Source organism: Scomber japonicus, chromosome 8 (genome assembly GCF_027409825.1).
Source record: "Scomber japonicus isolate fScoJap1 chromosome 8, fScoJap1.pri, whole genome shotgun sequence".
NCBI classification, from domain to species: Eukaryota; Metazoa; Chordata; class Actinopteri; order Scombriformes; family Scombridae; genus Scomber; species Scomber japonicus.
In genome coordinates, this window is record NC_070585.1 from 9,367,747 (window position 1) to 9,381,974 (window position 14,228).

The window sequence follows — 14,228 nt, forward strand, 5'->3', positions numbered from 1 at the left end:
TTTAAATATTGGCAGTCTTTATTTCAACAAGACTAAAATGTTGTTTAATATACATTTTTCTCTTACAATTTAACATCTATCTCATCTTGTTTTTTCCATAACATTTAGGAGATACTCTGACAAGTAAAAATCTGGTGTACTGTTATGGCCTCTTTTAGAGACATCTAAAAACGGCTGCTCTTTATTTACACATTTTTTATTCTTTTCAGTCACTCGCTCACTCTCTCCTCAGATAGTGAGCTCTTTCTGTTCTTGTGGGCCAAAGGCAGATGGAAAGGTTTCAACACCTGTCCAACTCAACTTCACAGTCACTAGAACTGAAGTTAACTCTGTGGATCAAATGAACAACATCCAGCAGCTGGAACACAACTCCCTGCCAGCCGGAAAATGTTGCTGCCCTGGCCCGCAAGCACAGACATTTACCATCATCGCCCCAAAACATTTCCTCTGACTCTCAGAAAGTTGGGTTTTCTTCACACTCAACACAACTCCCTCCACATGACAAGAACACATGCACAAGCCCTTGTAGAAATGTTGGTGGTACACAGAAAGCAGGAGAATTGAACCGGTCACATGCAGACGGAACGCCAAATCAAGCTGCTGAAGCTCAGCTCCATCACGGATTTTAGGTGAGTTTGCATAGATGTTCCTTCCATGTAAGATAATTGATATAGATGTCCTCACTGATTCATTCCAAGTCTTCACAACTGGACTGATCATTAGGAACATCACTTTTGATTAAAATTTAATGTAAGCTTACAATCAACTTGTCAATTTTGAAGCTGAACAAGTAGAGAAAAGGCTGTTTACTATTTACCGTCTGTCCTGACTGCAGCTGCTTGGTTCAGACTTGCAAGGTTTAAAATGCAATTAACAAAAAGGCATATTTAAAGCCCCCCAAAATCTGATACCAATTAAATCAAATACTCTGTGACATTAATAATATTTCCACCTACATTATGCATATCAAAACATTCAGAATACTGTATTTTTTTTTTGGATCATCTATGTCAGTTCTAGGAGAATGTTTGCAATGACAATAAGACACATACATAAGTTACTGTACAAAGGCTACATGAGGCAGCATCATTTTAGAGATGAAATGTCCAGGTAATGCAACTTACACACCCCATTATCAAATTAACAGAAAATCTTATGTTGTGCTCGTCAGCTGGTGACACGCTCAAAACCCTACGAGAGAATCTGAGCAGATTATTGATACAAATCATTAACACCTACATTCTTTTTTTTTTTTTACCTTAAAAAAATTGCTAATAATGTACCGAGGTTAAAAACAGAAAGAAAAAAAAAAAAAAAAAGATCAGATCAGGCACCATACATTGCATTCATTTTGGTAGCATTTGTGAAAACACTTTCAACCTGGTGTTGAAATGATGAGAAGGTGAAGATGAGGATAGGTAGATCAAATGCTTCAGGATGAGTCTGTTTATACTGACACAGGCTGTTTTTAAAGAGGTACAATGTGTATTTTGTGGGGAACTGGGGGGGTGTGGGGCAAAAAAAAAAAAGCCCCTTAAAACTGTGCACACCTTCTGAAAAGTGCCCCCCCCCCTCCATTCCATCCATTATCTGTGCACGTTGTCCTCTTCCAACCGCCTACAACTAGCAGTAAAATCCACTGTAGTACCTAATATATATCTTCATACCAAAAACAAAAAATAGCTAAAAATTACAACACCTCTTCAACATAAACCCTGTATTAAAATAATCTTTTTTCTTGATTTCATTTGATCAAAAGCACTGTCTTTTGTTCCTCTTCTCTAAGTTTAATGTGAAAACACTCTGAACGTACACGTCGCGCCCTTTTCTTTTCAAAAAAACGTAAGACTGTAGAGAGTCAGATCCTCTGTGCTGAACTGAGCTTACAGTACAACAAACAAAAACAAGCACAAAAAAACCCAACAAAAATAAAAACAGGGCATTCGGGACTTGTCAGCTTTGCCTTCTTCAGGGGTAACGCCAGGGGAGTCCCTCTCTCTCTTTTTTTTCTGAGGCGCGATTAACTTTCACCATCAAGATGCCGGCCGCGCAGTCTCTCAACTCTTATCAGACACTTTCAAAACTCAACATCACTAGATTTGCATTGACAATGAGAGCATTTGTGAGGTATGACCATTACTGTGGAACTGTTTTAGCTGAGACCACTCAATCGCAAATTAATGAAGCAATTAAAAAAAAACAAAAAAAAAACATTAAGGTTGTGATAATAGCTCATATGCATGTTTGGGCTCGCAGAGAGGCACAGAAAGCTCTTCTAAAAAAAGAAATGATTCCATCTCTGGAACGAACACAAAACACCTGTGCTGTGACTTCTCGCTGTAGCTTCTGAGAGATGACTTTCTAAACATCTCGGCAAAAGCAAAACAGACAAAAAGCTCACACCGTTCATTCGCTGAGATCAACAAGTCTATACTACTGCAGCCGGCTTCATCATTTCCGCCTGGCTGATGCACTGATTGGCTCACTATATATTATTTGTTGATCTCAGAATCATTGAAACAGAAAAGAATAACCTCAGAACTATGAAGTTATGTCCCATCACAGGCACTCAGTTTTAGTCATTGGATAGGAATCATTGAAGAAGGCACACAAATGAATTATGATATTAAATTGCCAGAGTAAGACAATTATATAATGTTTGTAATGCTGCAGCCAGAACCATACTGTAGCTCCAAAAGAGCCATAAGGAGTAAAGGTTTACCTGGGAGGGGGAAAAAAAGGGGGCGGAAAAGGTGGCAAAATCATATTGCTGTACACTGATGTCCTTAAAAACATACAAACAAATAATTAAAAGTGAAGTTATTGTAATATTAAGAAGAGTCTCCCCCTCCCCCTCCCCTTCCCCCCAATGGCGGACAGTCCAAGGTCCTGAAGGCAGTCTTTTTAAAGTCTCTCTGACAGGTTTCCCCCTTCGCTCCGTCATTCCTGGTCGTTCTCTTCCTCTCTCCTTGCCCGGCCGGTTCTATCTCAAGTGGGGGGCGAGCAGGGTCAGAGCGAGCCCGCAGAGCGCCAGCGCCATGCTTCCCTGTGTGGCGACTGCGGCCGACGAGCTCTGCACCGGGTTGACCCGCGGCTTGACGGGGTGAGGCGGGGTGGAGAAATACATGTCCTGGTCTGTGTCGCAGGATGGCGAGTCACAGCCGCTGCCGCTCTCTTCTCCTCCGCTGCTCTCCTCATCTGGACACAAAAAAGAAAGAAAAAAAGAAAGACAGTAAGAAAAATGAAAGGGGTCGGATTTGTTATGAGTGTGATAATTCGTTGTTAAGAAATTTCCGTCCTCACCGTCCCCGCCGTTTTCGATAGAGAGGTCTTGGCCATTGTGTGCCGCTTTCAGCCTACTCGTCATTTCCCTCAAAACTGCGATCTGGCTGCGGATCATAATGTCTGGCTTCGTTATGTCCACCTCCACGTCAGGGTTGGACACCTGATTGGCCAGTCCGCTGCCTATGACCACCGACTCGTACCTGTGTGAAACAGAGCGGGCGTTCAGGATGTCGCATCGTCTTGAAATTAATTTGAGATTTGTTTTCTCTCACAAGCATGACGTCCTTACCTGCTTTGTGCCGTTCCGTTCCAGCAGTCGTCCCCAGGTGCGATCCTTTCACCTGTGCACACCGTCTCTGGCAACGTTGACCAGAACTTCTTTGCGTGTTTCAGCTTCTTCTTCACGTCACTTGTCTGAGTAGCAAACATAAATAACATTCAGACACACAATTCTTCAGGAAAGGAAACACATGAGTCTAGTTGCGCCGTGTGTGTTTTTTAATAGAGCGTACCAGTCTGTCTAAGCTCGTCCCTGCAGCGGTGGTGGGTCTGGCGTCGGGGCTGTAAGGGCGGAAGCGGCCGGTGAAGCCCGTTTCCTTGACGGCACGTTTGGAACGGAAGGCCGAGCTCAGTTTCGGCTGCCCACATCCCTGGAAAACCTTTCAAGGGGCGAACAGAAAAGCAGAAAGCAGAGTAAGTGAAACTGAATCTTTTTTATTTCTTGATTCTAAAATTTTAAAAAGATGGTGAAAGAGATACTGACTTTCTGTGAAACTTGCATGCTGTTCTCCTGCATGTTCATGATGGCTTCGGAGATCTTCACGTCGATGGGATCCGTGACCGATTCGAAATTAAAGGGACCTTCGAGCCTCTCCGCTAAACTGAGCATGGCATCTGAAAAACAGAACATTTCAACACTTTAGAAGGCCATTCATTGGGAAAGCTTCTGTCTGAGGTTGGTGTTGCCGACAGGCGCCACTAGGGGGAAGCACATGGCCGTGAGCAGGAATTAGTTAACCAGTGAAAGGAGCTCTCAGATTATAGCAGAGTAAAACTGTTGCACAGTGAAAGCAGACAGTGGCAGACATGTAATGATGGTATAGAGACAAGGTGAACATCTTTTTGTCACACAAGTCTGTCACGTAGTATAAAAATAATACACACGCAGAAGAGAGCAGAGGATACAAACACACACATACATCAACCCAAATGCAATGAAACTGATCTGCTCCCGTGTTTACTAAACACAGGAGCTGCATTCATCCTGTGGGCCACAACACGTACGATTTGTACCAGCCCTCCCTGTTCTGCTTTACTTATACAGATTACTAAAGAATGGAGACGTGTTTGTACATGTTTTTTTTTCCTTTTTTTTTTTTTTACAATAAGCACTATGTTTCTTTGTGAAACATGTCCTCGCCAAACTGTAGCAAGCTAAAAATGTGTCATGGCCACAAATGTAAAGAGGGGTGAATGTTTAGATAACGGTTGGATTAGATAAGGTTGATACGAGCGCAGGAGCGGAAACTTTGAAAAGAGCACAAAAAGCAGGGAGTTATATAAATATGCTCTGCTGCCAAATCAAACACTTTAAGCCATTATGGTTATAGGTTGGTTTCATAATGGCTGCAGAAGGTGTTCTTGCTTGGCGTGACGGTCATTTACCGAGGAAGTTGTTCCACTCTGTGTCCAAGTCGGCCTGGTTGGCAAAACATCCACGCATCACGTTCAGACAGTAATTCTGGCAGGGCTTCAGCTCTACTTGGCCGGAGCAGTAGGGACAGTACAACATCTTCATGGCCGCACGCACACAGCTGGGAGACGCGTTGACCTGCAGGAGGCAGAGGGCAGTTAGCAGACTGTTATCATTGCGCCGCGGTTCACAGCGGAGAAACACTCACTCACACACATACTTAGACAGTGAAAAAGCATGACCATTAATTCTGGGAGCCGACTCCGCAAAGCAGCATAATCTAATCATCAATTAATCACTCAGTGCAGTGGAAAAACATGTCATACCAGAGCAGTCAGAGTGGTTTATGTTATCAGAGACACAGTAATGAAACCACAGACAGTTTTTCCCAGAAAGATATGAGGTCAGACAACATAGGGTAAGGGGTGGGGGGGATGGACCACGTTTTTGGGAACACTTTAGATCTAATGACGTATCAATGCTTTTGAACTGAAGATAAAAGCTTTAAATGATCATCCTTCTTCCTTACCGTTGAAACTTTGTTGACGACCTCTGGCATGAGCGCCAGGCCGCGGACGAAGGTGCGTGCTGCAACGAACGCCCGTGTCAGCTGAATGCGGAGCTTGCGGGGCACGTCGCCGAAGGGCTGCAGCTGATCCGTGTGCCGGCTGACGCACTCCATGTAGGCGTCGCTGAACTCGTACTGCACGTTGACCAGCCGGAACATCCTCTCCAGGAGCTCGGCCCAGAAGTCTGACAGCATGGAGTCCAGGTTGACGGCGGCGCTGCCCGACACGTAGTACCGCGTCAGGGACTCGAAGAAGTTCTTGAAGAGCTCTGCGTTCTGCACGTACATCATCCCGTACGTCCGCACGAACATGTTGTGGAGCGAGGCCTCGGCGTTCTTCAAGAGCTCACGGAAAAACTCTGGAGAAAACAGAAAGGTAGGAGGGTTAGGGGTTATAGTGTGATGACCAAATGCTGATGTTTCCAGAAAAAGCCAGGACAAAACAATCCTCAATGTTAACATTTCAGTGTCCATCTATAGCGAGGGATTTATTTTAAAGAGGTTAAGAAGGAAATCCAATTTGGCTCAAATATTGTTTGGAACATCTGCAGATACCGAGGCCTGATTTCATCTATCCTTACTACTCCTTTTTTATTTTTTTATTTCACTTGTTTGGGTTTAGCAGATTCAGACTTAATGGATATCCTTTCACAGAACAATGCACAATCAGATTATTATTATACACACATTCCAACATGACCACAGTGTATGTAAATAACCGTTACATACTGCATTATAGCAAATCTGAAGATCTTGAGAGTTCTTTGGCTATTTTATTGATTTTTATTTATCTCTCCTGACACTTATTTTAAAAATATTTAAAGATAAGTGTCAGGGGAAGACTTTGTTTGTACAGTGAACCTTACTTAAATTGCATATGACAATAAACGCTTTGACTTGACTCTCCTCCGCCTGCACTACTGCCACCATTTAAAATCTGATTGATGGTTTTCCACCTGTGCTTGTGTCCTGGCATTTTTGAGTATCTCAACTGAAACAGATTAGGCATAAAATCTTGGCTGAAAGGCAAAAGGAATGTGTGATGGGATGTGGGACAGTTGGAAATTAGATCACAAGAGGGAGTTGGGTGGTTGGGGGGGGGGGCAAAAGGTGGAGCCGGAGCATCTGTGTCAGGCCGAGCCAGCCAGCCAAAGTATGAGAAGCGGCGCTGCTCTTCGTCTCGGGCGGACTTGCCATTCAGTGGAGACGTCTCTCCACATCAAGCCGCTTCAAACTGACCACCATCAATGGCATTTTTCTGTTGTCACATTCCATTCGCTCTCCTTTTCTCTCGGCTTCTCTTGGACTGTCCTTCAGAGGCATTTTCAATAGGATTACTGAATAATGCGACCCCCCCCCCCCCCACTCCCTCCTCCTCCTCCCCTCTCCCTTCCCATATATGGACCTGTACCCCCCCATCCAGCCCTGCATCTCCCTCCTCTCCGCTGCTTTCACTTCATCAGTTCCTTCAGAGAGCTCTCTTCAGTAGAGACAGGGAACAATGACCTACTTCATCCTGAGGAATGTCCATCACCCCCCCCCCCCACACACACACACCCTCCTCACTGCTTTCCCCCACCCCCAATAATCCAGGCCCCCCTATCCCACGCCCCCCCCCCCCAAAAAAAACGTTCTTAATCTGAACAAAATGAGAATTCCACAGTCTCTAAAAAATGCTTGACCTTCAGTCTTGCGTGCATGCGAGCCTACGCTCACCACCTTTTCAATCATCTCTCCTTCTTTTTTTTTCCCTCCATCAACTCCCCCCATTTCACCCATCGCTTGTCCCCCCCCTCCATACGCGCAAAACTTCTGTCCCCGCTGCTGTTCCTCTGGGTGCCCTCTGTTTCGGCTTTGAAATGTAAAGTTCCCATGCTCTCACAGAGGGAGTCACTACTAAACGCTCCCTGCCACCAGTGGACACACAGACACACAGACACACACAAACACACACACACACACACACACACACACACACACACAGTCCCCGAGTAGTGCTGTCACTTCCACTTCAGACTGACACACTAAAAAGAAAAAATGAGGAAAGGGAGGGAGGAGTGAGGGGGTGAGGAGGGCGGCTTGGGGCGGGTTAAGTTGAGGGCTTTTTTAACTCCAAATCCCCACTGTGTCACCAAGGATACCGGAAACATTGCAGCCCCTCCATTTACCTCCCCGGCATCATTGCCACACCAACCCCCCCCCCTCCACCCAAACCTCCAACACACACACACACACACACACAAAGCCAGGGGACAGGGCACCAAGTTCCACGCTCCATTGACAGAGATTAAAACAAAAGGTCCACCCCCCACCCCTGGAATGTCATAGTAGCCACAAGTTTAAAGTCAGTGAAAGGAGACGGAGGAGGTGAAGAGGAGGAGGAGGAAGAATCCCAAATGTACTAGCAGAGTGGTAATGCCTATATGCTAGACAGATAAGCTCAGTAATGAGCTTGGTTAAAAAGATGTGTGTGTGTGTGTGTGTGTGTGCGGTGCAGAGGCTGTTTTGGCCCGAGCGAGGGTCTGAAGCATGAGCAGCATTACAGAGGCATCTTGCATTGTCATTAAAAAACAGTTTATGACACGCAGCCGTCTGCCAATGGGGCTGAGGAAGCCGAGCGCTCCCTCCGGATTTTTCCCTTAAAAAAATGCGCCTGTCACTCGGCAGTGGTCTGCGAGAATGTGGGTGAAAGGTTACGAGAGAGAGAGAGAGAGAGAGAGAGAGAGAGAGAGAGAAGAGAGAGAGAGAGAGAGAGAGAGAGAGAGAGAGAGAGAGAGAGAGAGAGAGAGAGAGAGAGAGAGAGAGAGAGAGAGAGAGAGAGAGAGAGAGAGAGAGAGAGAGAGAGAGAGAGAGAGAGAGAGAGAGAGAGAGAGAGAGAGAGAGAGCTGTAAGTGGAAATGTAAAGGAAAAAAGAAGAATGGCTCCTGCCTCTGGATGTATCTGTCTTTTCCCTTCCTCGCCCCCGTCACTGTTTCCCCACATGTTACAGAGGAGCCCTAAATTATGAGCGATGTTCTTAGGCTGCGATCCATCACGGAACAGAAGAGCTGACCGATCTCCTCCCACTTCCTCCTTCGAGAAGCTGCCCCCTGCCCCGACCTACCCCTTCAATCCATGTCCCTATAAACTCTGCTCCTCCCCAAATCTCAGCCCAGGCAGTAATTGCCCTGCTCTTCTCCCCTTTCTTATGGGATGAGATTCTGTCCCTCCTGCTGTTGTACTTCAGTGCTGTGGATGGATGTCTCTCGGTGGTGTGTGTGTGTGTGTGTGTGTGTGTGTGTGTGTGTGTGTGTGTGAGCAAGGGGGTGGGGGGCCTTAATCCAACTGCTTAAATCCCAGACATATGCTTGCTCTGTTGGACAGGGTCAGTGCAACAGGACAGACAGGCTGAGGCCAGGACAAACACACAGTGAGGAGACACAGAGAGGGGAAGAGAACTATTTCTGGCTCTGGTCTTAATTGGCCATGACTCCCAGCTCCAGGCGCATGATGAGAGCCTGCCTAATCACATACACCACTTCCTGAGTTTGTTGGTGTGTGTGTGTGTGTGTGTGTGTGTGTGTGTGAGCGCATGTTGTTGCATCTGTCTTCATGTAACATTCGCAGCTGTGTTTATGCACATCTGCAGTTCCACTCCTCCGCAAGCTAACGTCATCGCTGCCTGCCGTTCCATCTTCGGGGACGGTAAAATGCGACGATAAAGCGCTTCCTGTGCCAGGTTTGGGCCTACAGGAAATGGGGCCCGCTTCTGGGTGTCTTAATGTGACGACAGCGGATAAAGAAAAAATTAAAATGTGGAAGCAACCTGAGCCTGTCAGAGTATCCAGTGAGAGGGAGGTCTAATGGTGCAGGTGGAGGACAGCGCAGCAGGCCTTTGTAAAGAGATCCTACATCTAACAGTTGAGAGACGGCAGAGACCTGCCGGCAGTGATGAGGTGGGGGGACGGTAAATGAAATGCAGGGCAGCTCAGTTCTGCCCTCTATTGGCCAACTATGTGACCCTACAGCTGTGAGGGCTTCTACCAATTTCTGTTGTTCTTTTACAACAGTAAAAAGATGGTGCCGTTTTGGTGGTGTAGTGTAGGGTGGGTTAATGAGGACTTTCTATCAAGTTGAAACACTGTAAAACAGGAAATTGTTTTCAGTAAGTTCTACTATCAGTTCCTCAAAAATCAGAGCTCATTTACAGTCTCACCATTTTTCTCTAATGTTAAAGGTACAGTATGCAGGATTTGCTCAACAACAGAGAGACAGAGAGAGAGAGAGAGAGAGAGAGAGAGAGAGAGAGAGACAGAGAGAGAGAGATGAGAGAGAGAGAGAGAGAGAGAGAGAGAGAGAGAGAGAGAGAGAGAGAGAGCGTGAGAGTGAATGAAGAGATGCTACCGAAAACACAGCGGTGAATCGGATGGATGGAATTTTATGATTGTTTCAACGGTGGTTATGTTCTGCGAGCGCAAATAAACAACCCCTACCCACACCCCCCACACAACCTTACAGGAAGGTGGCGGATTTTGTGAGATGCAACCCCAGCCCTCGGTCAAGCAGACACAAGAGAGAGCAGAGGAGAGAGATGATTTAGTGATGTAACTTGGTTGCTACATGTTTGTGAGTCTTAACCTCACAACCTGGGGGCACATTGCACACAAGGGTTGATAAGCAGAAGCGTCCCAAACACAGCAAAATACAGGCAGAGGGCAGAGTCTCTGTCATGGTGTAATTCTAGTGGGTCACTGTGATTAATGAGGGAGATTTTTGTTTTCCTTTTTTAAACGAAAATCCTACATAGTATACCTTTCAAGTAACATTTTTGAAGTTCTCCTTTTTGTTGTCTTTGGTAGAACCTATGGTGATAAGCTGTAATTGTAGGTATCTTTGGGCCCTCACCTTCCAGAGATCTTAGTGTGTCGCCTGTGTGACGTCAATGCTAGCTGAGAAGAGGAAAAAATCGTACGAAGCTTCACACACAAACACAAGTGAGTTGGAGTGCGAGTGTGTTGTGTTAGCTCTGCCTGTCCTCTCTGGTGGACCAACTGCTGCTGGCTGATGGAAAATGCATCACTAACTTTGGGCTGTTTGTGATTTATCCTGGGAACGTCGCCACCGACATCCAGTTCCTAATGCTGAAAAAGCAAGGGCTTTCATCAGTGGTTCAATCACCATTGTGGTCCCTCATTTGGCCATAGATAGTGACTTAACAGGCATTTATTTAAATGGTTATAAACAATCATGAGGGAAGACATCCATTACACAATAAATACTTCACCAACTGTAGCGTTTAGAAACTTAAATACACAAAATGTCACTTTTATGTAACCAGAGGAATCTTTCTCTCTTTGATATAGCAACAGATTCTGCTCTCCATCACTTACTGAAGATGTTACAAGGCTAGTTGAGGAAAAGTTGAAGTTTGTCAGCTTACATTTAATTCTAAAGAGACCATTTTACTGCCAGACTTCATGTTTAAATCTGTATTTTGACCTGCTGAAAAAAAAAAGATCTACCGAGAAGTTTTGGGATGCCATGATTAATAATTTAACTTTTATGTAATGATTATTCAATAAGTCAACTGCCAGAGAAGTAACTGACAACTATTTTGATAACTGTTTAACTATGTTTTAAGAAAATGCAAAAATCAACTGCTTTCATTTTGTCAAATGTGAGTAAGTAAAAAGTGTTCTTATTTTTCTCAAAGTGAATATATTTACATTTTGATGCTGGTCACACAAAACAAGACTTTTGGAAACATCGCAATGAGCTCTGGGAACTTGTGAGAGACTTTTTCTTTTTCTTCTTCTTTTTTTTTTACTATTTGGCACCATTTTATAAAACCAAAACATATTTGAGAAACAAAAAAGACAATCATGAAAATCATTATTGTTGGTTGCGGCCCCTAAAACAGAGTTATAGAAAGCAGCAGTTGAGTCGTGTAAGAAAGCAGTAAAGACATGAGAAAAAAAAGAAGAGCCACATTTGAGAAAAACGCACAGTGAAACATGATCATTGAGCAGCGAGACAGAGAAAAAGAGAGCGATGGAAAGAGAAAGAAGGGGTCTGAGGGGTAAAGAGAGGGCTTTTTTTTGGAGGGGGGGGGGGGGCTGAGTGAGGCATGAGATGGGGACAAAGGGCAGTAAGAGAGGAGAAAAAAGAGGGGCGGGACGGCTCAAGCAGCCACTGCATTCCGACACGTCACATTCCTGTTCACATCTGGCTGCAATACACACGCTCCCCGTTACTGGCGATCCCTCGCTCTCTTTCACAGACACATAAGACCTGGCAGATCTGAAGGTTTCTGACCTGCATGTGCACGGGCACGCACGTGTACACACAAATACACAACAGGTAAGCCTACATCCTGAATGTATGAACACTTCTATATATCTAGAAGTAAAAACTTTCTTTTTTCCATCAATCTTCATCCTCTCTCCTCCTCCTCATCCTCATCATCATGCCACGGTTAAGGTAGGGGGTCGGGGGGGTGAGGGTACTTAAAGCTGCCCCACTTCCTCAGTGACTCAGCACTGTTGCATGTTCCCATGCGCTCCCACCCTCAGCAACAGAAACCTGATCCCAATATTTACAGGCGTACACACATGTGCTCTCTCACACACACACACACACACACACACAGAGAGAGGAACAGGAAGTACAGAGAAGACTGGATCTGAAAATGTGTGTGGTCCGTCTGGAAGTGTGTGTGTCCCTCTAGAGAGAAGGAAAAGCGGGTGGTGAGGGGGGACCAGGCGGTGGTGGTGGTGGTGGGAGGGGGTGAGGGTGGATGATGAGGCAGGGAGCTGAGACGTTGAGAAACAGGTGGACGGGGCCCAACGGACACAGACTGACTGTCTCCGTTCAGAGCAGTGCGCTGGCAGGTGGAAGCGTCCGTCAAAAAAATCATGCGGCACAAGTGCTGCCGCGATGGGGGACGCTGTGGTGAGCAGCAGAATGTAGACACTGAAAAAGGTGGCTGTCGTGCATATGTGTGTGTGTGTGTGTTTGTTTGCGTAAGTGTGTTTGCTTACTGTCAAAGTGGTCGTGCCTCTGTTTGAAGGTGGATTGTAGGTTGGTGCTAAGCCTGGAGACGGGCACTTTGATGTCCGTGTGGCTCTGCTGGCTCAGCTTCTCCTCCATCTCCACGGTGCAGCAGGAGAAGCCCTGCGGACACACTTTGAGGGGGGCTCCTGGAAGAAGAAGAGCAGAAGCGCTACTGTTACACAACAAGCGAGACCACCATCATGAATCACATCACCGCAGAATACATGCAAGTCAAAGTTAAGCCTGTCAGAATACAAAATGTGCTCAGCTGGAAGGATTTCAAACACGAGCGAAACCTCGAAAAGTGATTAAATTTATAAAATAAACTTTGGGTTTTGTACACCTACAGAGCGGCTTTGTCAGCATCTGTGTGGTTACTATGATAAACTACTATTGGCCAACTTTAATAGACATTCTCCTTGTTGGAAACATCAATCAATCATTAACACATAACCTTGCTTTTCTATGGGAAAAAACCTTAAAATTTACTAAGGGAACAACTTCACCCCTTCACCAAATCAAATGCAGCCTGGGTGTGAAAACCCCCTTAACTGCACTTAAGTGGAATAATTGCAACACTCCGCTCAGAGCGCTCTTTAGCCAGCCACTTTATAGAGGCTTGCTCTTATCCTGGCGCTCCCCTCCACCCTCCCCTGTACTGATTGATAGTTCAGAGCTGAAGCTATTCCAAGAGAGCTGCGTCCTTCTAAAACACAGACTTTGAAGACGAGAGGATTAACTCTTCACCGGCTTTGCAGGTGAAGCCATGTGCGCACAGATGCAGATGAAAACCGAAAATGACATTATAAATAAGGCAGGAAAGCACAGATCTTTCTTTTTTTTTCTGTTGCACCGTGAATGGGGAAAGCACCTTTTTTTTTTGAGAATGCATATGTATGACTGCCATGTGACCCCCAAGCGTCTGACTGATCACGTGACACATTTCTGAAGTGGGTGATGCTCCTTTTTTATTCAGCGTTGTGACCAAACAACATGAATCCACTCTCAACTAGAGAGCTGCAGGCTTAAGAGGCTCTTTACAGGAGAGATGTGAAGTGTTTTCTGTTGTTTCGGAATTAAAAACATAGCTGGAGAAATGTTCTGACGCTTCTGAAATGCTCATTTAGATAAACCACCATTTAATAATAATAAAAAAAAGGCTTTTAAACCGATCCGCATAATTGAGAATATGGCAGCACACTGAGTCAAAAACCTATCCCGCTTCCTAATCGGAACCATTATTCAAAAAAACTTTAATACTGCGTTTGATAAGGGAGCGGCTACAAACTTTGTCCAAAAAAAAAAAAAAAAAAAAGGAGTGTTCAACGTCCCAATTAAAGCGGAGGGGGTCAGGGGAGGACGAATGCAAAGTTGCAGCTGCAATAATGTTTTGTTTTAAAAACGTGGCTGATGGAATTCGGGAGAACACAGGGATCCTTTCACTGCATTGCAGGCACCAACGGCCTTGTTTGGTTTTCCCCGTCGACTCGCCGCTCTCTCTGACTTGAGGCCTGTGTGCCTCTGCGCAGGTTCTCGCTACTGGAGTGTCACAGATGCCGAAGCTTTTAAAATGACTTGTATGGTACACGCTGCCATTTCTAAAAAGAAAAGGACTCTTTGAACATCTTCAAGTGTGAAGTTGCACCGCTT

General features: G+C 45.3%; 1 protein-coding gene across 1 annotated transcript in view; it reads right to left on the reverse strand.

The window, feature by feature from the left end:
- Positions 1 to 14,228, reverse strand: part of gpc4 (glypican 4) — a 33,779-nt gene continuing 19,551 nt past the window's right edge. The window contains exons 2-9 of the mRNA XM_053324367.1: positions 12,566 to 12,724; positions 5,508 to 5,905; positions 4,951 to 5,116; positions 4,049 to 4,179; positions 3,798 to 3,944; positions 3,575 to 3,699; positions 3,304 to 3,485; positions 1 to 3,198 (exon numbers count right to left, since the gene is read on the reverse strand). Of these exons, the coding sequence (XP_053180342.1) occupies positions 2,984 to 3,198; positions 3,304 to 3,485; positions 3,575 to 3,699; positions 3,798 to 3,944; positions 4,049 to 4,179; positions 4,951 to 5,116; positions 5,508 to 5,905; positions 12,566 to 12,724 (1,523 nt within the window). The 3' untranslated portion in view covers positions 1 to 2,983. The remainder of the gene's footprint in view (positions 3,199 to 3,303; positions 3,486 to 3,574; positions 3,700 to 3,797; positions 3,945 to 4,048; positions 4,180 to 4,950; positions 5,117 to 5,507; positions 5,906 to 12,565; positions 12,725 to 14,228) is intronic.